The sequence below is a fragment of the Tachysurus fulvidraco genome, chromosome 5, assembly GCF_022655615.1.
Source record: "Tachysurus fulvidraco isolate hzauxx_2018 chromosome 5, HZAU_PFXX_2.0, whole genome shotgun sequence".
Classification (NCBI taxonomy): Eukaryota; Metazoa; Chordata; class Actinopteri; order Siluriformes; family Bagridae; genus Tachysurus; species Tachysurus fulvidraco.
The window spans coordinates 11,596,801-11,621,228 of record NC_062522.1 but is presented as its reverse complement, the minus strand read 5'-3'; the positions used below and the strand labels follow the sequence as shown (position 1 = coordinate 11,621,228).

The 24,428-nt window shown below is 34.8% G+C and overlaps 1 protein-coding gene and 1 long non-coding RNA gene across 6 annotated transcripts in view; one reads left to right on the top strand and one right to left on the bottom strand.

Moving 5' to 3' along the window:
• Positions 1–2,891: 2,891 nt before the first annotated feature.
• Positions 2,892–6,097, bottom strand: LOC125141263. The gene is made up of 3 exons (XR_007140643.1): positions 5,941–6,097; positions 4,714–4,796; positions 2,892–3,653 (listed from the first exon to the last, which is right to left on the bottom strand). It is a non-coding gene; the product is annotated as an uncharacterized LOC125141263 (long non-coding RNA).
• A 6,863-nt stretch (positions 6,098–12,960) lies between these two features.
• Positions 12,961–24,428, top strand: part of dlg1a (discs large MAGUK scaffold protein 1a) — a 115,103-nt gene continuing 103,635 nt past the window's right edge. For 2 of the 5 annotated variants that reach the window (XM_027146842.2, XM_027146841.2), the window contains exons 1-3: positions 12,961–13,484; positions 14,815–14,946; positions 18,351–18,472. In XM_027146842.2, the coding sequence (XP_027002643.1) occupies positions 13,466–13,484; positions 14,815–14,946; positions 18,351–18,472 (273 nt within the window). In that variant the 5' untranslated portion in view covers positions 12,961–13,465. The remainder of the gene's footprint in view (positions 13,485–14,814; positions 14,947–18,350; positions 18,473–24,428) is intronic. The other 3 variants (XM_027146845.2, XM_027146844.2, XM_027146849.2) reach the window with 2 other exon arrangements.

Sequence of the window (24,428 nt, the reverse complement as noted above, 5' to 3'; positions counted from 1 at the left end):
CCGTTTTCTTTTTTTCTTTTTTTTTTCTTTTCTTTTTTTTTTCTTTTTTTACATTAGATTACTCTCTTAAGTCTATAATCAAGTACTTCATGAATTGGCAGACATTTAGAGAGTTACTGTTATGCACTCATCTAAAGGGATCTTCTGATTTACATTTTTGGATCAGGTAAGAATATTTTACCAATACAATTTTAAAATATTCTGGTGAAACAGTCGTATGATTAAAACTTGAGAATCCATTTTGAATGATTAGTTCACACGATTAGGTTCATCTTTGAAGATGTAATAGAAAATGTTTACTTACACCTAGTGAAGTTGATAAGTGTCCAAGAGGAGAATTGCAAGCAGTATGATACCATTAAAAAAAATTTTGTCTGATCAGTTGAAGATTAAGGATGAAAAAACACCTGATCTTTTTTCAGTCTTCCTCTGAAACCTATGATTCTTGATCTGGGCTGACAATACTGAAACCTGATGTGGTTGGCTGCTGTTTTATCCCACCCAAGGTTTGTATTGGGGGGCAGTGGTGGCTCTGGGTTGTTGATCGGAGGATCAGGGTTCAAGGCCCAGCACAGCCAAGCTGCCACTGCTGGGCCCTTGAGCAAGGCCCTCAACCCTCCCTGCTCCAGGGGCGCTGTGTCATAGCTGCACTCTGACCCCAACCTCCTCAGTTGGGGTATGTGAAGAAAAGAATTCCACTGTGCTGTAATGTATATGTGGCGATAATAAAGGCTTCTTCTATGGCCAGTTTCCTTTGACTGCACACAACAATGAAATTGTTCCTTCTGAAATTATTTTTATAATTAAAGACATCTCCAGTTAGACTCTGTGATACTAAGGAGATCCGAAGTCCATGATCCTTACACCAATGCAACATTTATCTCACTGTATATTACAATCACACCCCCAGTGTCACCCATATGAGGATGGGTTCCCCCTTGAGTCCGGTTCCTCTCAAGGTTTCTTCCTTTACCAATTTAAGGGAGTTTTTCCTTGCCACTGCTGCCTGAGTCACCTCAGACTTGCTCATAGGGGAATAAATACATACACATTGTGAACTATATATATATAATATTAATCTAGAATTTTTATTCTGTTAATTCTTATTTCTTTTATCATTTGTTATTTCCTTTATCATTAATTATGTTTACCTTCTGCTCTATGTTTATGTTCTGTAAAGCTGCTTTGAGACAATATCTATTGTAAAAAGCGCTATACAAATAAACTTGAATTGAATTGAATTTTGTGCTCACCAAAAAAGAGTAACTATTTAACTATTTTACTACAGACTTCCTGTCAGCTCGGAACAGTCTGGTTATTTTGCTCCCCTCACTGGTTATTTTTCACTTTTTTGCACCATTTCTGGTAAACTCTAGAAACTATTGTGTGTGAAAATCTCAGGAAATCAGCAGTTTCTGAAAATGCTCATACCAGCCTGTATGGTACAAAAACAACCATCAGATCACACTTCATTCTTTATCCATTGTGCTACTCCCACATGATTGGCTGATTGGAGAACTTCATACTGTAAATGTACACATGCTCTTAATAAAGTGGACAGTGAGTGTTCACATGAAGTTCACAGCATTCTAGATTTTACCTTTCAATGTTACGGGTCCTTGAACTGTTGTTGGACTGTAATTGCTGTCTTTCACTGACTTTAACTGATTAATAATAATGAAAGTCCTGTATTTCTGTTAGCTTACCCCCTGATGGTCATTCTCTTCTAGGTGCAGACATAACTGAACCTTATTTTATTTCAGGCTGCATAAACCTAAAGTATATGGGGGAAAGTATCCAGTTTATTACTGTACACAATCAAATTATTTGGATTTTTTCAAAAGCTAAATCTGTACTAAGTGGATCAACAAACCCAGAGCTATTAAATCAGACTACATTGCACTTCTGCTCTAATCAGACTACATGTCACTCTGGATAACTCTCTGGTGCCTGTTAAACGCTGTAAATGTACATGAGAACTCCTGCTCTGATTTGAATGTGGGCAGTCACAACAGGAATAATGACACAAATTGAATATTCAGAGTATAACATGAATTAAATTCTCTTTCATAAGACATCAAAAACATTTTGTCTTCTAACTTTTACACAAGGATAGCTCTTCATACTACTATGATCATGATGACTTCATGACCTAGGCATCTATCTTAATCCTATGTGAGACAAACCTAATCATTCTTCTTGAAAACCTGTCGAGTAGAACAAATAGTCATTTGATTGAACTGACCGTGAAAAGGCGATTAGTAAAGATGAATGTGTGAATGATGAATGTTAAATTGGGTACAGATGTAGAAGCCAAACAGTTTGATCTCAAAAGACAGTTCAGTGTTGCTACATGTGTTTGCATATGTGGATTCGTTTTGCATGCAGGTCGGTGTTGAGGCAACTCTGTGGGACACAGTTGACTCAACCGTATTCAGCGTGACTGAAAAAATTCTACCATTTGCTCCCTGTAGGTATGATGTGACCTCTTTATAGACAGATACCAGCAGGAAGCCACAATAACATGATTAATGCTGGAGCATGTCATGGCATTGTGACAAAAATAAAGCAGATGAAAGTGGTGTTAGTGAGTAGCACTGCATGAGCATTTGTGCAGCAAAGATTTCAGTTGAGTGATCATTCTTGATTGTGTCTGGAGCTCTCTTTTGTGGTAATCATTGCTGGGATTCAGAAACATTTGATGTGTCCTTGGCCATTGAGGACATAAGCGAACAGCTATTGCAGTAGCTATATAATTAAATCTTGTCTTTATTATTTTATTATTTTATTTTAAAAGATTTAAGTGTTTCTAGCTAGCACAGAATAAAAAAGACATTATTACACACTGTTAATTTTCTGTAATGTACAATTTATTGGAGTCACATGATCAAGAATATTTAAAAGTTTAAAAGGGAATGAAGAGAAATGAAAAGGTTAGATCTGTGTGTTATTATGAATTTAGACTTTGCCATGGTTTCAAACATATGGGTTAAGTATAAATACAGAAGAAGCAGATTAAAATAAACATGAATGATTTTATAAATTATGAATTCATAACCTTTATATTTAGGTACAATTATGTCTTATTTTGAACTAATTTTCTATTTAACTGCTAGAAACAAATGGTAGCCATGTTAGAGTGTTAAACTAAACAGCTACGGATATATCATACATCTTTTCATTTCATGTGTAATTTTATTAATAAGAGAAATCACAGAGCAAATTTATTTACAGTACTTACAATCCACAAATTATGACCTAATAAACAATACGAGATTACAGTGCAGTTACAGGGATCGTATCTACATGTACCTCACAGTTCCTCCTGCTTAAAGATCCATTGGTTTCCAAAGTCTCTGAGCTTAGGTGCAGGTACAATGAAGCCCAAGCCTAGCATGTGGGGACGAATGGATCTCCTCTTATACTTCTGCTCATACAGAATAACATTTTAATCCGAAAGCCTGGCACGTGCATTTTACCAGTTATAACAATGGAATTAAATAAATAACAAACTACTAATAAAAAATGAATAAATTCTAGTCTCACACTGTGCTCTGCTCTGCTTGCAGTATTTATCAGCCAGCCTACTCAGCCCTCGCCTCTGGAGGGCATTGATGCCACTGTGGCACCTCCTCCTGAATCACTTTTGCCACCTGGTGGTGGAAAAAAAATCCCTTTTTCAGTTCTCACTTACATAAGCTTGACAGTATGCAGTATACAGAGGGTACCTTGATGATATATTGCTTATCTGTGAGTCTTAATGTGTGCCAAGATATTAATGTCTTACTAGTAACAGACAAGCAAACATATATGACAGACTGAAATAATTCAGAGACACAGCAAACACAAACAGATTTATGTGCGATGTGTCCAGTAGATAAATTAGTTATCAGTATGTATAATCTTTACAGAACTCATCATGGCCATGTTGAATGATAGTGTCTGCATGTGTGTGTACAAGGCAATAATGCTTTGTGCATTTTCTCATTTGCATTCTGCAGCACACGGGACAACAGGACTTTGATGAATTTGTGTCCTTTCATGTACATTGTAAATGATAACAAGCAACACAAAGCACAGCTCAGAGCACTGCCCAGATACCTTCAAGCAGCTAGTTAACTACAGAGGAAGATGCCTGATTGAGAGAAGCCAAAAAATATTATCATTAGAAATAGATATGTGCAAATTGGGCATCATACAAATAGGGATTGTGGCTGTCATTTGAGCTGTTTAAATCAGTGATATTCTAACATATCTCAGCATCATTTAAGAAAATAATCTTTCCAGTGATGGTATTTTTTATGAAATAATATGCTTTAGATTTTCCCTCTAAGCTCCGAGTGTGTACTGTAAGTGTAAAGGCTAAAATTAACATCAGATTAATAAAGTAGGATGTAGGATGATTTAAATGTAACTATACTCCTAAATAAACAAACCCATTTAGCTTTAAACACCTCTAAATGTATTGCTGTACTGAAATAGAGTAGAATGTTGCTCTGAGCTTTTTTATACACCTGAAAGGAATCTGGCCGTGCACTACAGAACATGAGGTCAGACCAGTTATAACAGTAGGATAAGTCTTATTTTATGTTTCATCTGTCTCGTAACTGTATGAAAAGAAATATTGTAAATGACATGAGTTAAACTGTAATTATCCTACCAGTTTTACAAGGTACTGACACATAGAGTTTAATATGTATTAATGGTTAATACCTGTACATCTGGTTTAACTGTATGACAAGCCAAGCCTCTGGAAACAGGGTCAGTTAAACTGAAAGTTTCAGTGATAGGAATAGCTGAAAAAGAAAGAAAGAAAGAAAGAAAGAAAGAAAGAAAGAAAGAAAGAAAGAAAGAAAGAAAGAAAGAAAGAAAGAAAAATACAGAAGAAAGAAAGAAAGTGAAAAATAAAATACAGGTAAAATCCTCTCTCTTTGTGTCTTTACTTTCGTGTCTTTTTTGCGTTTTCAGAAACAAATCATTTTTTCTTGTAGTCAATGTGCTTGTGTGTGAGGCACACAGAAGCAGATCTGAAAAAGCTATCAGTCTTTGTTGGTTCATGGGATATATTAGTAAGCTGACAGCTGCACTGGTCACTTTTTCCATTGGTGAATCTGTCGTCACTTCAGACACATTTAAAGGCTTGACTCAAAAAACAAACAAAAAAAAACAAACCTCAAAGCCTCTTGTACACAAGGCCATAGACTCTAACAGTATGTCATATCCAAGATAGGTTGAAATCATTCTTAAGTAATTGCTGACCTTTAATATATGGAATGAAGTCCTTCACTAACTGTGACCTGGTTCTTTACAAGGTTTCTTCCTCATGTCGACCTCAACTCTTCAAGCAATTTCTTCTTACATTTCTGTACACCTGCTTTATTGTAATTTCTACAAACAATGTCTTAATATGGTATACAAATAATGTACCTCAATTCCACAATCAAATTCAAATGAATTTTGCCATCTCCAGGCTGGTTACCTTGTGAAGCTTGGCCTAATTTTGTTAGGAAAGTACTGAACACACTTTATATATCTTATCAGGACAGAAACGTGTTTTGAAGCTTTAGCCAGGCTGTGTACCTCTATGTGTAGTTGTGTCTTGCCTAGATGTAATGTTTCAGTTTTGTGAATACAGTGGCTTTAATCTCCAGTGCTGAGGTGGCATTATGAGGTATGACTAATCACAGGTTCAACTTTTCATCAACGACTCTGCTTTATAGATACATGTTTTATAGTAAAATTTGGTCAAACATCCCAAATTATAAAAATAATTGTCATTTTTTTTCTCAACAGTAAGATAAACATCCTGATTACACTTTTAGTTGACTGATGCGACCTCAGATTCTTAGCTAGGTATGGAGGTAAATTATTTATTTTAAAAAATCTACTTTGTACATACAGTTCATACTACTGTATAAAAAGTTAGTGTTTGCCTCATACCTCTGGCTATTCCCATTTCTGTCCTGTGTCATTGGACGTTGTATGTTATCCCTTTGTTTTGGGGCTTTGGATTCTTCTTGCCAATTTTGCCTTGCTATCAGTTAGCACTCCAGTCAGGGCGTCCCCACACCTTGTGCCCAGAGTCCCCTGGTATAGGTTCCAGGCTCCCAGCTATACTGTGTAGTGCTACATAAAATGAATGGATGGCTGAAAATAGAATTGGGATAAATATCTCCCTCTGGTGGCAGAATTAACCTGTTAACATACAATAGTCTTGAAAACCTTCAGATGTTTGCAGGCTGTATGTATTTAGTTTCAACAGTTAACTGTAAACTGGGCCACCATGTAAAATGGGTAAACTATGCTCAGAGCTTTTTACCTCTTTTAAATATGTTTGTTATGTTGACATTTTGCAAAAGATTGGGTAGTTTAAAGGTGTGATAAGGTGGGCAACCTGTTTTTGGACTGGGGACTAATAAAAATACTGCAAGATTTATCTCTTATCTCAAGGTACATTTAGTGAATCTCCAGTTTAATAGAAATGAAAAATTGAAGTGAAAATTAGCTGAACATGCTTCTCTGAGTTTTCTTGCTGATCAGGTTTCACCTATACAAAGAAGCAGATGAAAGTGGTCTCCTGCCAGGATGTCATCACAGAAGCACATTATGATCCGTCCCAGATGTAATTCAGGTTACTGGCATTTTTATTGCCAATAAAGAACACTATAGCAGAGTGACAGCACATCCTATTACACTGCTGTCAGACAGAGAGTGTCGACTCAGTAACACCGCTCTCACAACAACCTCAACAGCATCAGAAAAGATGTCCTCAAATCAGCAGCTCAGCAGTGAGAACTGTCTCAAAGTTCTCACTGGCAATATATTTGAGTGTTTTAAATTCACTTTCTCTGACTTTTCTAACTGCCTGCCTGGCATAATTTTCTTTCCATTCAGCACAGAAAGATGAAAAACAAACTAAATGACTTTAAATTATGTATATGATGGAAATTAAATGGTAATATATTATTATTATTATTATTATTATTATTATTATTAATAATATTATTATCATCATTATTTGTTTGTTTGTTGTTTGTTTGTTTTTATTATATATTTTTTTCTGGAATATTTGGATTTGTTCTCCCCCAATGATTCTGGAATTTATCTATACATACAGGGTGACTTGTGGGACATACTGTATATATAAATATATACATATGTATGCTAAATTGATTGGATGTTATGATTTTTTTTAAAATGCTGAATATTGTGAATGTTTGCCAGATAAACTTCTTGTGTAATATTCAGACATTACCACTAGGCGGCAGCGTAAATTCAGAAGATGATTTTCTTTTTTCTTTTCATAACCCTAACAGCAAAGGGCAGTAAAACTACTATGGCCTAATAAAATATGAGAGCATTTATATATATATATATATATATATATATATATATATATATATATATATATATATATATATATATATATATATATTCTAACATTGTTTGACAAAAAAGGTGGTTTTATCAAGTTAACAGTAAAGTTATGTAGCGTTTCATCTCACCTGTTACTTGTTACCAGTTACTAACCGATATGAGAATCAACTGAGTGGCTTTTAACCTGCTGTCTGGAGTAAAGTATATGAAAATAACTGTAGAAAGAAATAATGTAGGTGGAAGAGCAAAATAATGGCAACATCTAGCACTATAATTATTACTACCTATGAATTTGTACAGCCATATTGCATATTTATTTGTTTGCATAGCGAGTAGGACCCTTCAGTTCGATCCTTCAGTTCTACAAGACTTTTATAACAAAACTATAACAGTTAAACAGTGTACACATGGGCATGGTAATAAGTAACCCGTGCTTATTGAATTAAAGAATTAGCCAGTGCAGCAAAACAGGCTGATGTTTCATGAATGTTTTTAATGACACCATTGTGTTTTCACCAGCAGATGCCATCAATTCTGGATGAAGACAATAGGTGCAATAGACGATTCATTAAACTATCACATCTTGGCTTGTTACACTATACTGTGTGTTAGCGTGATGCTGTATTTTGTGGCATTCAGCATTTACCACATGTCAACTTATTCTTCTCTGTAAGCTTGTAACATCTGTTTCTGTTTGAAGATTTCAAACAATGTGTTCATGTTTGATGTGCATCATCATAAACCTTTTGGGTCTGTTCACTTGGAAACATACACTTTTGGCATTTTATGTCACTCATGCGCACTCCGTTAGCTGCATTTACACTAATGATTTAGTCCATTTAAATGATGTTGAGTGCACACCCTATATACAGTACTACTTCCACCTCTAAAATAGAGTGACCTTCAAAACAGCATCACTTGGCTTAAATTATATTGTTCAGAATGTGTTTTGCCCTCTCTCCATTTGACTTAATGAACACCGGATAAAAATGCCCTTGCATTGACATTTAATTTGTTTCCTTCATTGTTACCAGATAATCTATTATCTGAGATTAACAGAGAAGTCTCTCCCACTGTTTAATCAGCTCAGTATCTTAACTATATACGTATAGATTAATATAGTCTCTTTAAAGCTTTCTCCTAATTATAGTTCCTCTTGTAATACTTCTTAAAAAAAAAAAACACATCTACATGCTGTACATCAGGATTAATAAGAGTATATTATAAATCCAGACTGACTGCACATCCAGATTTACTAATTAACTAGTGGCCAAATAAATCAATACTATACGTTAACAACATCCATTGAATTGATTTTTGATTATGGCCAAAATACGGTACTTTTATTTAATCCAAGAATGAAGAAGCCTTACATTTATAGACGGATTTGTTATCAAATTCAAATTTAAATTCAATTTATTTGTATAGCGCTTTTAACAATTCCCATTGTCTCAAAGCAGATTTACAGAAGTATGGAAATAGAAAAGAGAGAGAGAGAAAAATATATAAATACATATAGAATACTAAGACGAAGAAACAATGAGGATAAAAATAAATAAATTATTATATACAATTAAAGTTTAAAATTCATTTAAAAATATTAACTTAAAATACTATATATCTATCCCTATCCCTAATGAGCAAGCCGAAGGCGACAGCGGCAAGGAAAAACTCCCTGAGATGATTAGAGGAAAAACCTTGAGAGGAACAAGATCAGAAGGGAACCTCCTTCTCATTTGGGTGACACTGGACAATAAATAATATAAATATATACTGTATATAATGTCCTTTCTACAACAGTTTAAAATAGTGCAACCGAGAGCTCCAGAGGAACTAATGGGCCATCGCATTAGGGTGATTGCTGATAAAGACCAGACCACACAGCTCTGACCAGTCTAATTATTTTTACTCATGGTTAAAGCACAGGGTTAAAGCCCATCAGATAAATTAGAACATTTTCAGCGTGTTAGTATCTATCTGTTTGGTGAGGTTTGATAGAGGTGCCTTTCAGCTATACCGTGCATTATTAGTGCAATATTAGTACTGCATAATTATTGCTTGTGTAAGAAGTTCATAAGTACATAAGAAGTCATTTATGTCTGATATATATATATATATATATATATATATATATATATATATATATATATATATATATATATATATATATATATATATATATGAACATGGCAGATGATACATGATCAGTAAATATTTTGATGGATCTTTTAACAACTGCTTGATTATTAAACATTATTAATAAGAGGAATTGGAGAGTCAAGCTTGAAAATCTTCTTTAGTAGAATGTTGTCCTGTAAGACTTCATGTTGCTTGAGGATATAAAATAATGAACATCACTTGCTTGCAAATTTGTTTTCATTGTAGTCAGTATATCAAAGCCTCCTTTCATAAAGTTATTGAATTCATGTGTTTGGGATTTAGCAAAGTCTCTACAAAGAATTCAGAATTTACTGTCTAAGGATATTTAATGGAATATCAATGATGTAATAATTAAGACCAAGTTATTTTTTAAGCCTTGTAAATGCTCTAAAAATGACTGAATAGCAGTGTCTTTCATTCTTGGGCTTTTTCGAATAAATGTATATTTAAATGCAATACGATTGTAAATACAAGACGCACTTTGTTGGATTAACTGTCATTTAAAGATTCATCTAAATGAACAAAGTGTGCCTTGTACAACTTTATACAATAGCTTCTTACACACATGCTGAAATATGTCAGAAATATTTTATGTACGCAAACAGCTGACTTTGTTGGTTAGCAGAAAATATAATAAGCTTGTTTCCACCAACATATTCACAGTGGGTAGCTCAGAAGAACTCTGTTGGTTCTAAAAATCTGACACTGGATATATATACACTGGATACTGTATATGCAAAAGATGCAATTGTGTAGCCAGGAACGTATGAGCTTATGAACAACTTATTAATATAAGAATCCGGGTCATTTATAAATTCATCAAAATTAAAATGTAAAACATTTTCTATTTTATTGAACTGTTCCATAATGGAAATTTGATAGACAAAACTTTGTAGTGACATGCAGTCCTAAGGATATTCAAGGAAGAACATACACAGGTATCTTTATATAATTTACATGGTACCATCCACAGTAATCTTAGTGACCTTTATGTTGAAACTTAAAATTTTAATTTAATTTAAATTAAAATACACAACGGTACACAGTACGTTATGCAGGGAAATGCTTTAAAATGGCAGTAAGTAAGCAAATAAGCATTTCTGTCATAATTTATGCTAGCATTGGTACAAAGAAAAGAAGGTTAAAATAACAAAAAAGTAAATATAAATAAAAATGAACAAAGCATGCTCATAGCCGTCGTGACAACAGCTGACCTTAGGCTAGTTGATCTAAAGAAATCGTAATGATTTACCTCAGTACTCATAAACATCAATGATTCTTGAAACACAGCCAGATTAAAAAATGTTTGGTGGGAATACAATACCTCTTTTAAGAAGAGCGAGAGAGAATCAGACTCTACCCTTTTCCTAGCCATGACCTGCTTCAGAAACATTGACTGATTCTTATTGATTTCATTTTATAAATTTGATCAAATTTTGCAAGATTAAATGTTTTGAGAGTTTAAATATGATAAATAAACGAATATTATTACAACTTAATACTACAATGAGACCACCAGTTAATTTTTTCCTCAACATTCTCGCTTGTCACTATGATCACTCATATCATTGTACTCTTTGTAAACCTATTGAATAACTTCTTTGTCCTTTAGGTGTTAGAGAAAAAAGAGACCACTGTCCTCTGTGAGACAGGCTTTATCTCGCCCAAACTGGCATTGTGTTGAACTCATGTGACTGGCATTCATGTCTCACAACATCATTTCACAGACTAAAACAACTAATGGAAGTCATGATGCTTCAACTAGCACATTTTTTTTTATTAAACTATTGTTTAGTTTAATAAACTGATTTTCATTCTGTATTGGAAAATGACAAACACTTCTCACTGACTATTTTGATCAACAGTCAAAGGTACAACTCTATCTACAACTAAAAGTACAATCATGCCTTTCTATGGCTATTTATTTAATTGGATTCAGGCAAAATAGCTATACAGATAGAAAGATAGAACATTGTAATTACAAACAGGAATAATGAAGGTTTGTTTTCTTGTGATTTAATGCACTTGATCAACTATATTTATTATTTATTTATTTATCATTATTTTTATTGCAGGATCTAGGTAATGAAGGCACTTTTAGCACTAATAAACATTTCAGTGCTATCAATCTTGATCAAAGTACTTATAAAGTTTTAATAATAAGCATTTCACATATGTCATTATGAAAAATGTCTTTAATATATTATTTCAGGTGATATTCCATTACTTCATTATACCCTACAGAAAATGCTAATAAAACATGAATGACACAAACAATGGGCTGGATAAGGATGGAAGATCCTTAATTTAATAGCCTATATATACAATACATACAAAATCCAGAGACCTCATTAATGATCTTATTGGCATTTAAAAATATACTTTCATATGAATGTAGTATGTATTTGTTTATATAAAATGTGTTTTAGATCATATAATGTGATTTTTTTTAATACAACGATAAAATTCCCTTTATATTTAGATCAATTTGCTGACATTCTTTTTGGTTGTTATTTTAACTACTTCTTCTTCAACACTATTCAGATATTATTTTAAGAAACTTAAATTTGAATATCATTCATGTCATTCATGCTGTAATCTCTTCACTGTAGTCACAGACACAATGCATTTTTAATTTAATTTAGAGTTAATTGAACTATTTCATCTTATGTGCTCCTATTCATTAACTATTGACTTTCTTAAACTTTAGGATATTCTTAAACAACAGGCTCCCCAGTTTGATCCTGAGCTCATTGCATAATTTGTGTGGAGTTTTACATGTTTTAATCATTTTTTCATAGTTTTTTCAGGGCTTGTTTGTTTCCTCCCCTGTCCAGAATCATGTCGGTATGTAGTAGTTTGATTGCAGTAATTACCCCTTGTTGTGAATGGGTGTGTTATGGAAAGTGGCATAGTGCTTTGAGATGGACTGGTGTCCCACCAGGGGTAAATTACCTCATCTTGCCCCCTGTATTATTAGAATATTCTCCTGAATCACTGTGACAAACCAGAATAGGGATAGTTTTACTTCACCGTTCTTGTCATTATGACTGCTTACCAATTAACATTATGCAAATCACATGTTAATTGGCAGCTACTGGATTCTATTTTATTATTTCTATGTTATTATAATCTCTCGAGTTCTTTATAGCATTAAAAACGTATCTATAAAATTGTTAACAAATGCGAATCTAGTGTATTACTAAATAATAAAAGTATTTTTTCCCTTTTCCTATGTTAGCTAACATCGTCAATACATAGACGTTCCCTAGTTCATTGAGGGACATATCATGTACTGCCTAGGACATTAAACACACGCCCTACAGAGTGCACCTACCTAGGTAGTCAAGGGGACATTTGGGAGTCGGCTCACTGTGATTCATTTCCATATCCAGGTCGCCATTTTGGAGGAAAGTTTGGATTTTTAGGACGCAGCTAATAGGACAGCAGAGGAGGGGCAGAGCCAGAGAAGTTTGCCACAGGACCGGGCAGGACTCGAGGGAGCGACTAAAGACGCGTTTCTGAGCGCTTATTTATCAGAGTGCCAAAACTTTTGCGTGCCTTTGCAGGACGCGTTCACGTATTGGACAGATTCAGTTTAGGAAGTTTGGCAACAGTGTGTTTTAATGCAAGCCATTATACACGCTGTATAAGCTTAACACCTCTAATCCGTTATTATTATTATTATTATTATTATTATTATTATTATTATTATTATTATTATTTTATAAGGCTTATCGGTGTGTTTCACTGGAGTTACTGGACTTCTTGCTTTCATTCTGGAAAAGTTGCGAGGATTTATTTGACCGTTTACTGTTATTGCATCGTGAACAGTTCACTATACATAAGGATTTACTCTTTTATATGGTTCAGACGAGTCATTGTAGCCTTTTTACTGAGTGTTTGACTTGATGCATTGGATGTGATCATGCCGGTGAGAAAGAAAGGTGAGAATGTACAATGAAAATGTCCTTTTTTTTTTTTACACTCTGCATTCGTGCATCTTTACATCTCTCCTGTGATAAAATGACATTTCCATTTTTGAATTTAACTCTGTAATGCTCCATGTTTGTAAGTCCATGATTCTCGTATTATTATTTTTTATTCCTTTAGTTTACAATAAATAAACACGTGAAGAGCTTCAGTAAATTTCCACATGAAACAAAAATTGGGATTTTTTCCCATTCTGATGTTCGATGTGAGCAACCCAGTGTTTTTAGACCATGGTGTGGTTGTTGCTTTGAGCATTTCTGACACTGCTGATCTTAGATTTTCATGCACAACAGGCTCTTGTGTTTACACAAGAACGGATCCAACTAAAAAACATCCAGTGAGTCCAGTGAACCTTATTGATGAGAGTTCATAAGTTTACTCAATGTGACATGAAGTATACAGTATTGTAGCTCAAATAGTCACACTTTACAAATGCAGTGAGTAGATAACGTTAGACGTTTAAGGTCCTGAGGCTACAGACTCACCAAAACTAGCCAGTTGGACAATAGAAAAAATGTCTCTTGATCTGATAAATTTCAATTTCTGCTGTGACTTGCAGACAATGGGGTCAGAATCAGGCATCAATAGCAAGAATCCATGGATGGTAGACATGGTGTAATGGTGCAGGGTTGTACTTGCCATTCACAGGGTCCCTTAATGGCAATCTGAGTATTGTTGCTGGCCACATACATCTCTTTATGTCCACAGTCTTACCATCTTATAATGACTATAAACACTCACACTTTCAGAATGATGTGCAATATCACAAAGCATAAGTTGTTTTTAACTGGTCCATGAATATAGGAATGACTTTAGTGTACCTCAGGCACCGGATCTGAATCCGGTAAACACCTTTGAGATATGATTAGAATGGGAGATTACGCAATGCAATAATGTCAACATGGACCAGACTTGCAATCGGAGTTGTTTTCCAGTGTCCGTTATCTTAATAAAATGGCTACTGAATGTATGTAATGTTGCTTTTTATTGTAATTGAGCACCATTATTTCTTATTATGTATTATTACACCATTCTATATGTCCTCTTACGAATTCCAGGAGTTTACCCCTGCCTTACAAATATTATAAGTGTTGCCCTTACTTACTGCTCACTTGATCCTTCTTAAGTTGAAGTGTGTGTAATAGAGCAAGGAAAATACTAAAACATGTCAGGCAGGATACACCAGAACCAGGCCTGGGAACCTGTGCTACAGTCCATAAATCATGTAGTGCTGATGGTTTTTATGCCTCAGTTTGTGAGCTTTTTTTCATGTGAACTTTTCAGATACACAGCAAGCGCTGAAACTCCTTGAAGAATACAGGTCAAAACTGAATCAGCCCGAGGATGCCCAGCTTCGACATTCCATCGACAGAGTTATCAGCGTGTTTCAGAGCTCGCTTTTCCATGCCCTGATAGGTAAGCATTTGCATGGTGAAATGAAGAGAAATCCACTGTTGTGCTTTGCTTTTTGCATGGACAGAAATGGTGAAACAGGTTTGACCTTACGACTGCATATTTCACACACTCAGCAGCTGCATTCAGCAATGTCAACTATTTTCCCCCCACCTGCAGCAGGTATTTGCACTCAAAGTCTGCTTTAGGGTTTGCTCTTAAGAAGAGAGAGAGAGGGGGAGAGAGAGAGAGAGCGAGAGAGAGAGAGAGAGAGAGAGAGAGAGAGAAAAGTAAATGCAGAAAATATATCAGAACTCTAGCAGTCTGAATATCTTTTGAAAAAAAATAAACCTAATTATTAATGAAGATTCATTGTCATTTTATGGGGTTCAATGTCATTTTATGTGAGACATGGGTTAAATTTGAATGTTAACGGTACAGTCACTAATGCTGCACAGAAGAGGGTATGTAGTTACAAGAAGTCATAATATTATTTTCAATCTTCACTTCATAAGGCTAGCTCATAATGATGTTGGTTAATAAACTTGCTATAACAAAGGTTCGATGCATATTTCAACTATTCCGAATGAAAGAATGATGGCAATATTGACCTATTCATACAATATTGAAAACTTTGAAATGTTTACATACTGTGGAAATATTATTCCAAATAGAGGGGCAACTCTTGAATTTTTACAGTATCTCGTTCTGAACATCATTCCCAGAGTTATATAGAGATATTTTTCCTTTCTTCTTTTTATGTCAATCAGCATTAGTAAATGATGTTTTTTTATAGCATTTTAGCGGACTTACATTTTTATCTCATTTCTTTTATACAACTGAGGGTTATTCGCCTTGCTCAGGGGCCCAGCAGTGGCATGGGAATCAAGCTCACAACATGGGACATGGGAATCAAGCTCACAACCTTCCGATTGATAGTCCTGCACCTTAACCACTAGGCTACCCGTACCATATCTTTAATAATGATGTTCTGTTATTATATATATGCTCATCTCTGTTACACAATCAGGTACTTTACTTGCAAAAAGCTGAGTCTTTTAATAATGTACACTGACATGGTATATAATAATGTACACTGACAGCTGGTGTTACAGTCTCTGTGGTTTACTATCTCTATACTATTTGGTGTCACATTGTAATTGTGCTAGGAAGCTTTGTAGTTGAGGTTGAGTTGTAGGAAGATGGTTAACTCAAATGTGCTGACTTGGATTTAGACATTTTTCAAATCATTCAGATCCAATGCACTTACATTTTTCTTTAATACAGATATTGCTATTCTGTAGTCGAGATAACAGTCTGTAATGTTTTTTTTTTAATGTTTATAAGAATCAGAAATTTAGAATTAATTCAGCATTATTGAAATACAGCCATTTGAATGGGCTTTGAAAATCATATATAAATACAAATATGTATATAAGGGTCTACTTATTTAAAATATATAAGATTTTTATCTTTTGTAATTACTGATAATATTAAGGACCGATTTTTTTAGTCACTTTGCTCTGCTTAGACTGATGTGTAACACAGTAAACACTGCACACGATGAAGCAACGAAAGTCATTTTATTTCAAACAGAAAGGAGAAGGTGATAATCATCATAATTTTTTGTAGCTAAAAACAGTTTTGTTCTAAAATTACATTACATTCCCTGGCCAGTGTTTTTCTCTAGAAAAGATTGCACTCTGAACAGTGGCTCTCTGTCAGTGCTGGGAGTTGAACTGACAACCTTCCGGTTGCCAGTACAGAGTGGTTTACTGGCAAGAGAAAGTGCTCAGGTCTGTACCTTTTCCCAAGCAGCAGGGCATTTGGCTCTGTTTACTTCCTTGAGCATTGTTCTGTTCTTTGTAGAAGGATATTGGAACTTTGTGCTATGGCACTCAGTGTGGAAATGGGTTTTGTGTTCTTTTTAGTTCTACTCATTCTTCTCAGTCTTTTTTTTTTATCTGTATGACAAATTAAAGTTAACTTCATGCCTGTGTCTCCTAGGTGTCAAAGTGTGTGTGACTATGTGTATGTGTGTGTTCCCATGCAGTGGAGTACTGTTCCATTCAGGTTGTGTTCATGCCTTATGGCCAGAGAGTTCCTGGAATAGACCCCGGATAAACCATGACCTTGACCAGGGTACATAAGTTCCTGAAGATGAATGAATATTTTGACTTGATGTGTTGTATTTTTAGTTGTTTGTTGTCTTGTGGCTTTATGATGGGTTTGGAATTTCTGCTCGTTAGCCAGGTCCTGCTTGGAAAAAAACAACTTAAGCTGGACTGAACTGCAACATGAATTCATCATTAATAACAAACAAAAAGTAAAAATCTATTTATCTAACAGTATATTAAAATCTTTGACTTCATGGTAACACTCCAATAACATGCCTCTATTTTAAGTAAGAGCTCTCTCTCACTCTGTGTGTGTGTATGTGTGTGAAGTAAGTAAGTTGAGCTGTGGAGGGATTTGTAGGACAGGATGTAGAGGCCTATCAGGTACACTTTCCAAAGAGTGGTCCATTAACACTGAAAGGCACTTGGCCCTGTAGCTTTGCTGAAGCAGGAGATTTTCACAGTTTTTTTATGCATATTAAAAGTGTAAAAGAAAATAGGTTAAATAATTCACTCAAAATAAGCATTCAGAGAATCAAGTTATTCCTGAGTTGTTGAAAATTGTGGCTTGTTGCAAGGGAGATTTTTAAATGATTGTAACAATTATTATATCATTATTTAATGTACTTAATTACCTAATAATAAAATGTGGCACATTTCTTTTTTTTTTTTAAATGTCATAAGGAATTTAGCCTTGATGCCGATGACGCCTGAGATAGGCACAGGCTCCCCGTGACCCGAGAAGTTCGGATAAGCGGTAGAAAATGAATGAATGAATAAGGAATTTATTAAAAAGCACATCAAGTAAGGAGTGTACATCTGTTAATGAATAAATCCCTGGATACTGGTAAAAATCATGCGTATTTTATTTCAAATACTTTCTATTACTCATCTCTGAACTGCTCAACCGGACTTGATTCTGACTTGTAAGTGGTTTAGATGAGAATATCTTCCATATTATTTCTATGGAAATATATTAACACTCACACCAACCACGGCACCCTGTGTGTTCACATATAGCTGTATAGCTGTGATGCTCAGGTGTCCACAAACTTTTGTCCATAGAATCTATCAGATCAAGTATGTAGGTATGTATGTATGTATGTATGTATGTATGTATGTACAGTATGTATGTATGTATGTATGTATGTATGTATGTATGTGTGTGTGTAGGTATGTATGTATGTATGTATGTATGTATGTATGTATGTATGTATGTATGTATGTGTATATGTCTGTGTACGTACAGTATGTGTGCCTAAGAGTTTTGGCAAAGAAATATAGTTGGATTTTTTTTTTACCTTTAATTAGATATCCAGGAATTTTATGAAGTGACTATACAGGAGAAGCAGAATGAGTCTACAAAGTCCACGAAACCAGCAGAGCCTTGTTCTCCTGCTAACAAAGCAACATCAGAAACCCACACTAGTAAGGTAAGCATCTGTTCACTAATTACACACTGATTACAGCCATGTTCACTGATGAGTTTTTGAGATTTGCTTGTAATTTGTAATCTTTGCGGTCAGAGTTCTCTTCGTGTTGTTTTTGCTGAGGCAGCATAAGGAGCCGTTCTTACTAAAATAAGTTGAAATTGTCTTTGACAAGAGGAAGAAGGAAAGAGTCTCTAATGGTAGAGTGTGTATTTACTATTTATCTGCCTATTTTAACATCCAGAATGTTTAAAATTGGCCATATTTAAAAGCAACCCTATAAATGGATATGACCTTGGTATGCATGGATGAATATGATGAAGTTTTACAATAATATACAATATACAAAAATGTATAAAGGTATGAATATCTTTTGTGCAGAGAGAAACCACCTCTTTCTCAAACGTGTATCAAGCAGTTGTATTGTGATCTTTACCTTTTACAGTTAATCACTAATATAGAAATGTAAATCTTTACAGTGTAACTTGCCATACATGTCTGCATCAAAGAGCATTAGCATGTATAGGTATTAAAATGTATTTGTGTTTATAAGCTCAAATCCAAATGAATAAGTGAGAAAGAGGGCGAATGTATACAGTTCTAATAACAACAGATATTTTATTCAGCAAGTGTTTTATTCCTCTGCATGTTTGAAAACATTTATAGTTACACAATGAGAATTACTTTACTAATCACTATATAGCACATTTGCATTTACAAGGAATTTGTCATGGTACAACAGGGCAACAATATGGTACATAAGGACAACACTATGCTCAAGGGCACCACACACACTCACACACACACACACACACACACACACACACACACACACACACACACACACACACACACACACACACACACACACACACACACAAGCTTGGAAATAACAAAAGTGTCAAAATCTGCTGTCAGTGCATAATATGTGGTTTTAATATGTGGAGCTTGTTTTCACTGACTGAAAGCGTTTACTAGATGGGAGTTTCTAGAAAAGATGGTAGCTGGGGTGTGTAGGGTCAGCTGATCAGTTTTCCCCTTACTAGCAATCTGTCCTTTTTTTAATCTCTCTTGAAGTAAAGAAAACTAAAAGCACAGTGTGTTGTATTTGTAAGTTCTGTCTTGAAGACTTTCTAATTGTCGGAAAACTTGAATGAACAACTTTTTGACCCTGGAGAGCCCTTTCCAAAAAACACATAATAAACATCTCTTTACAGAAAACTTGACCATATCAACAATTACATATGAGAACATATGCCATTTCTCAAATCTGATTGGTCAGACATGTCATCTGGATGGCTATGCTGTGTTTGAGGTAAAGGTATAACCTGTAATTCCCTGCCTACAACTGGAAAAAGCCACTGAATTTATACTCTCAACTAGTCAGCTTGGGTTAGTTTTCTCAGCTACCTGTAGACCACAGGGTACCTATGGACAATCATCTGTCCTTTTCCTCTCATACTGCTAATCTGAGAGGCTCATGACCAGGGACGGTTCTAGCCCTTTTTTAGGGTGGCTTCAGCCCCCCTGTCTGTGATATCAGCCACCCTAAAACTAAAAGTTGAATTTTTACTTTCATAAATAAACAACAAAAATGTTGTTAAAATGCAGGACATGGGGAAGAAAATTATTTCAGTTTGATCCAAGAGCGATTTTTTTTACTTTGCTTTTACGCGCATGCTTTGTAGTCTTTCAAAAGTGCGTCATCAGCTGTTTGCTTTATTTGAACGGAAAAGCACAGGTATGCGCAGCGTGCACGCGCAGTCAGAGCTGGAGGCATTTATCTATAACGTTAATCGGCGGAAAGACGCAAAGACGGCAACCAAAAGCAGTGAAATTTCACTATTCTTATTACTATTCAGAGTTGATAGCAAAAACAAAATATTAATGCGAACAATCCATTCAATGCTAAATAAAAATAACATTTATTGATTTGGTCTTGTGAATATTTTTTTATTAATGACTCATTAATTGGACACAATGTAGAGAATGCACACATACATGAACTGATTTGATTCAAGACTTTTTTGGTGTCCACTTTTGCCATTTTAAATAATACCACTTTTGCCATTTTAAATAATAATAAAACTTTTGGCTTACTATGTAGTCATATAATGTATAATATAAAACTCTTCTTGTTTTAAATTCTCACTGAGGGCTAAAACCCCCTAAAGATGAAATCCTAGAACCGCCCCTGCTCATGACGAATTCGGTATTCATCCATTATCAACACAGACTGCTCAGGTGCTTGTTCAGTTCCCTGTCATTCCGAGACTGGACTGCAACTTACTCCTGACAGCACTGCCTCTGAGCAAAATTCAACCTCTGCAACTGATCCAGAATGAAGCTGCATGACTTGTTTCCTAAGTTCTCTCACACCACCCCATTGCTAGGCTGCCATGAATGATTCAAAACATGGAAAATTTGCCTTCAAAGCGAAAAATGGACCACCACACACTTACCTTAAAGCTCGTTTCACTCCCCACACTGCACCACACTTCCTCAGATCCTCTCGCACTGCTCAACTGGTCCTACCATCCCTTACATGGAAGGTACACATGAAGACTTTTCTCTATTGTGCCACCTGGGTTGGTAAAAGGATCTTCCTCTACATGTTCAAACTGCTGAATCACTGGTAGTCTTAAAACAATATCCAAGTACCTGAAGTACTTAAATGACCAATTTGATGGTATTCTTATTCTGTGACTTAGTGAACCAGTATAAAGAGGTATTTTTTTTTTATGAAGGCATTTGCCAAATGTGTAAATGTAAATGTACATTTAGTGACAAAGTGACATCAGATCAACATAGCCGCTCAGAGTGTAAACAGTGTAACATTCCCCTTCGGCTTTTCCCTTCAGGGGTCGCCACAGCGAATCATCTCTCTGTTTTGAGCAGCTAATCATCAGCATTAAGATTTATCTGATGTAAGCCTGCTAGTTTATTGCTAGGAGTGCTCGCTTTTGGTCAGCTGGTTAGCTTGATGTTAAGCTACTCACTGTCGTTGTTGTTGTGATACAGTTTGATTCCATGAATGTTTGATGGTGACTATAATAGAAAAGAACCAATAGGCACACATGCCTGAAACTATACCTTAAACTAGCTTCTTATGAGCTTACGTTCTCAAACAGAGCAAACAAACTCCTCGGTTTTGAGAAGTCATCCATGTTTTATTTTCCACTTTGCACATCAAATGGGAAATTATGTTATTACAACTTACAATGTACTGCAAACTTATCATGGGACTCTGCAACCCTCCATCTTTTTTCTTTTACCAGAGGAATTTTTTTATCTTCCAAAGCACAGAAACATCTTCCAGGCTTTCCTCACTGAAATTTTACTTTTGTAAGAGCTTTTTTACTTTTTACTTTTTTCATGAAGATTTTTCCCCACTCACTGGTTGAGACTTCTTGTTTTCAGTAGTAGCTCCACAACATAATTGATAAAACCTCTAGAGTGAACCTTCTCACAATACCACAAGTCTAGACGTGTAAAAAAGACACACGTGTCGGCATCCTGTTCTCCATTTCCCAAGGTGAAAGTTGGAGGGGTCTCAGTGTCTTGAGCACAGCAGTCTCACTAGTTTTTCTTTCACTGAGCTGTGCTTTTGTAAACCCCGCCTACACATTCCTTTCTGTTCAAAAGAGCATGTGACAGCAGGGTGTGAACTCCATTTAATGGCTAATCATTTTTTTCTTCTGAACAATCTACTTATAGTATTTGTAGAAAATGTGATACAAACTAGTTGGAAGACAAAATGTATTTGTTGTCTAAAACATGCACGTCAGGTTTAATTAAAACCACCCTACATAAATAAAACCACCCTACATGCTTGAAGGTGAATGCATCTTATCTTAGCAATACTGAAGAATTAGATCATGCATATTTTTGCAGATAAGCTTAGGTTTATATCTGAAAACACTTCTGGTATCTGCTTTGGATAACCTGCTTATCAGGATGTTTGTATGTTGAAACAAAAGACAATCAAATCTTTGCTTTGAAGATATTCCTAAAATGTTTGACTTGAATGGTGAATTATATGGTTAATGGTGTGGTACAAACAGCATGAGTGTTTCTGCTGTTGCTCTGTAGTCTTGCTGCCTGCATTGATATTTGTTGAGCTGATTATACCAGTGATTATTTCCTAGCCTTATATAATGCTTTATGATATTATTGCAATATTGGGTATTTAAAAGCACTACATTTACAATACTCATGTCATGTATATATGCACTATGTTTATTGAAATCACTTTTTTAACTAACGTCCCAAACAAGGCTTTTCCATCACCTTGAATGGAACAAATGTCTAATCCGGACAAGGTTGCATATTAAGTATGGAAATTTTGAACGTTTTGAATGAATTTCTTCGTAGTTTTTTGTAAAACACTCCACAGTGGTGGTCAGTGGAAAATATGGCTTTAAGAATAAGAGTTTTTCATAAGAGTTTCTGTTTTTACCTAGCCAAGTAGCAGCGATATATTCAAAGAAAAGCTCCAAAACCCCCCAAAATATCTTCTTTTCACTCAAATGTTTCTATCTTCAAAGTAACTGGTGATATCAAACCCATTTCTTCTCTTTGAGACGCTCCAAGTGCTCGATCATAAGCATCTAAAATCTGAAGGTGTTATCTTCAATCAATTCATTTGTTTGTACTGATTGAAAATGTCTGATCAATTGATTTCCATTGCACTGGGTGAATGGAAAGCCAGTGTACTGGTCAAAAATGCTTACCACAAGACTATACCAAAAATCTATTGACTAAACTTCAAGGTAGGAATAATTATAACAATATATAAAAATAATAGGTTCATACTCATTTATTCATATATATTTTTCATATTATTACTTTACTTCCATATACTTTCTATTTACTATTGTTTCTATTTGTATCTCATTTAAATTTTTATTTTTTTACTCTTTTTTATTACAATTTTATACTATTTTTATATAAGAAGGACAGTCATAAAAAGCATTTCGTTACATGTCATACTGTGTATGATTGTACTGTGTACAAATAAAATTTTAATTTGATTTCATTTAATTGACCGAATAAGCAGCGTGAACCGTATTTAAGGTTTCATTTTAATTAACTTAAATTTTTTAAAGGTTTAACTTTAATTTGAACTCCACTGCATCCAATCTAACTTAAACCAAAGTAATACAATTCTACAGTACATAAAGAATATAGTTTAGAGAAATATTTTATATTTTTTAAAGGAAACAACGCTACCTCCAGGAGGCTGTTGTCTAATCATGTTGAGTGATTATATTCGGTGACACATAATATTAGTTACTGGTTTCATTTGAAGCTTTAGAAGCATTAGAAGCTGTATTATTTTATGAGACCTCTAGATTCATCTTCTTTAACATGCTTTTTCAGAATGAATGTAATAAAGGTTACAATTTTTTTGTATTTTTCTTTTCTTTTCTGAAAAGAAATGAAAAAAAAAGAAGATCGTCCCACAGTGTGTGCATACAACATTTTGTATTTTTGCAGTAGTTGGTTTCTGATGGAGTATGTGCATTTATCAGATTATTAATTCATTAGTAATAACTCATTAATTCCTCACATTCATGTGATTATTGCTTGTGTTTCTCTCTCTCTCTCTCTCTCTCTCTCTCTCTCTCTCTCTCTCTCTCTCTCTCTCTCTCTCTCTCTCTCTCTTTCTCTCTCTCGCTCTCTCTCTGTCTCTGTCTAACACACACACAGGCACACAGAAATGTGTGTGCAGGGTTTTCCTCAGCATCCTCTCAAGGAAAAAGCGAAGCTACACACTTGGTTCTTTTGACCATCATATTCTTTTTGTCCAAAAAATTTTTTTTGGACATCCTACTGGACTATACTAATGACTTAACTAATATGTGATGGTGAGGTGTGTGAGTGCTTTAGTGCAGTAGGGTCAGAGCTGAGCTGGTGTGGATGTGTAGCACTGGATCAGATGAGAAGTTTGTACCGA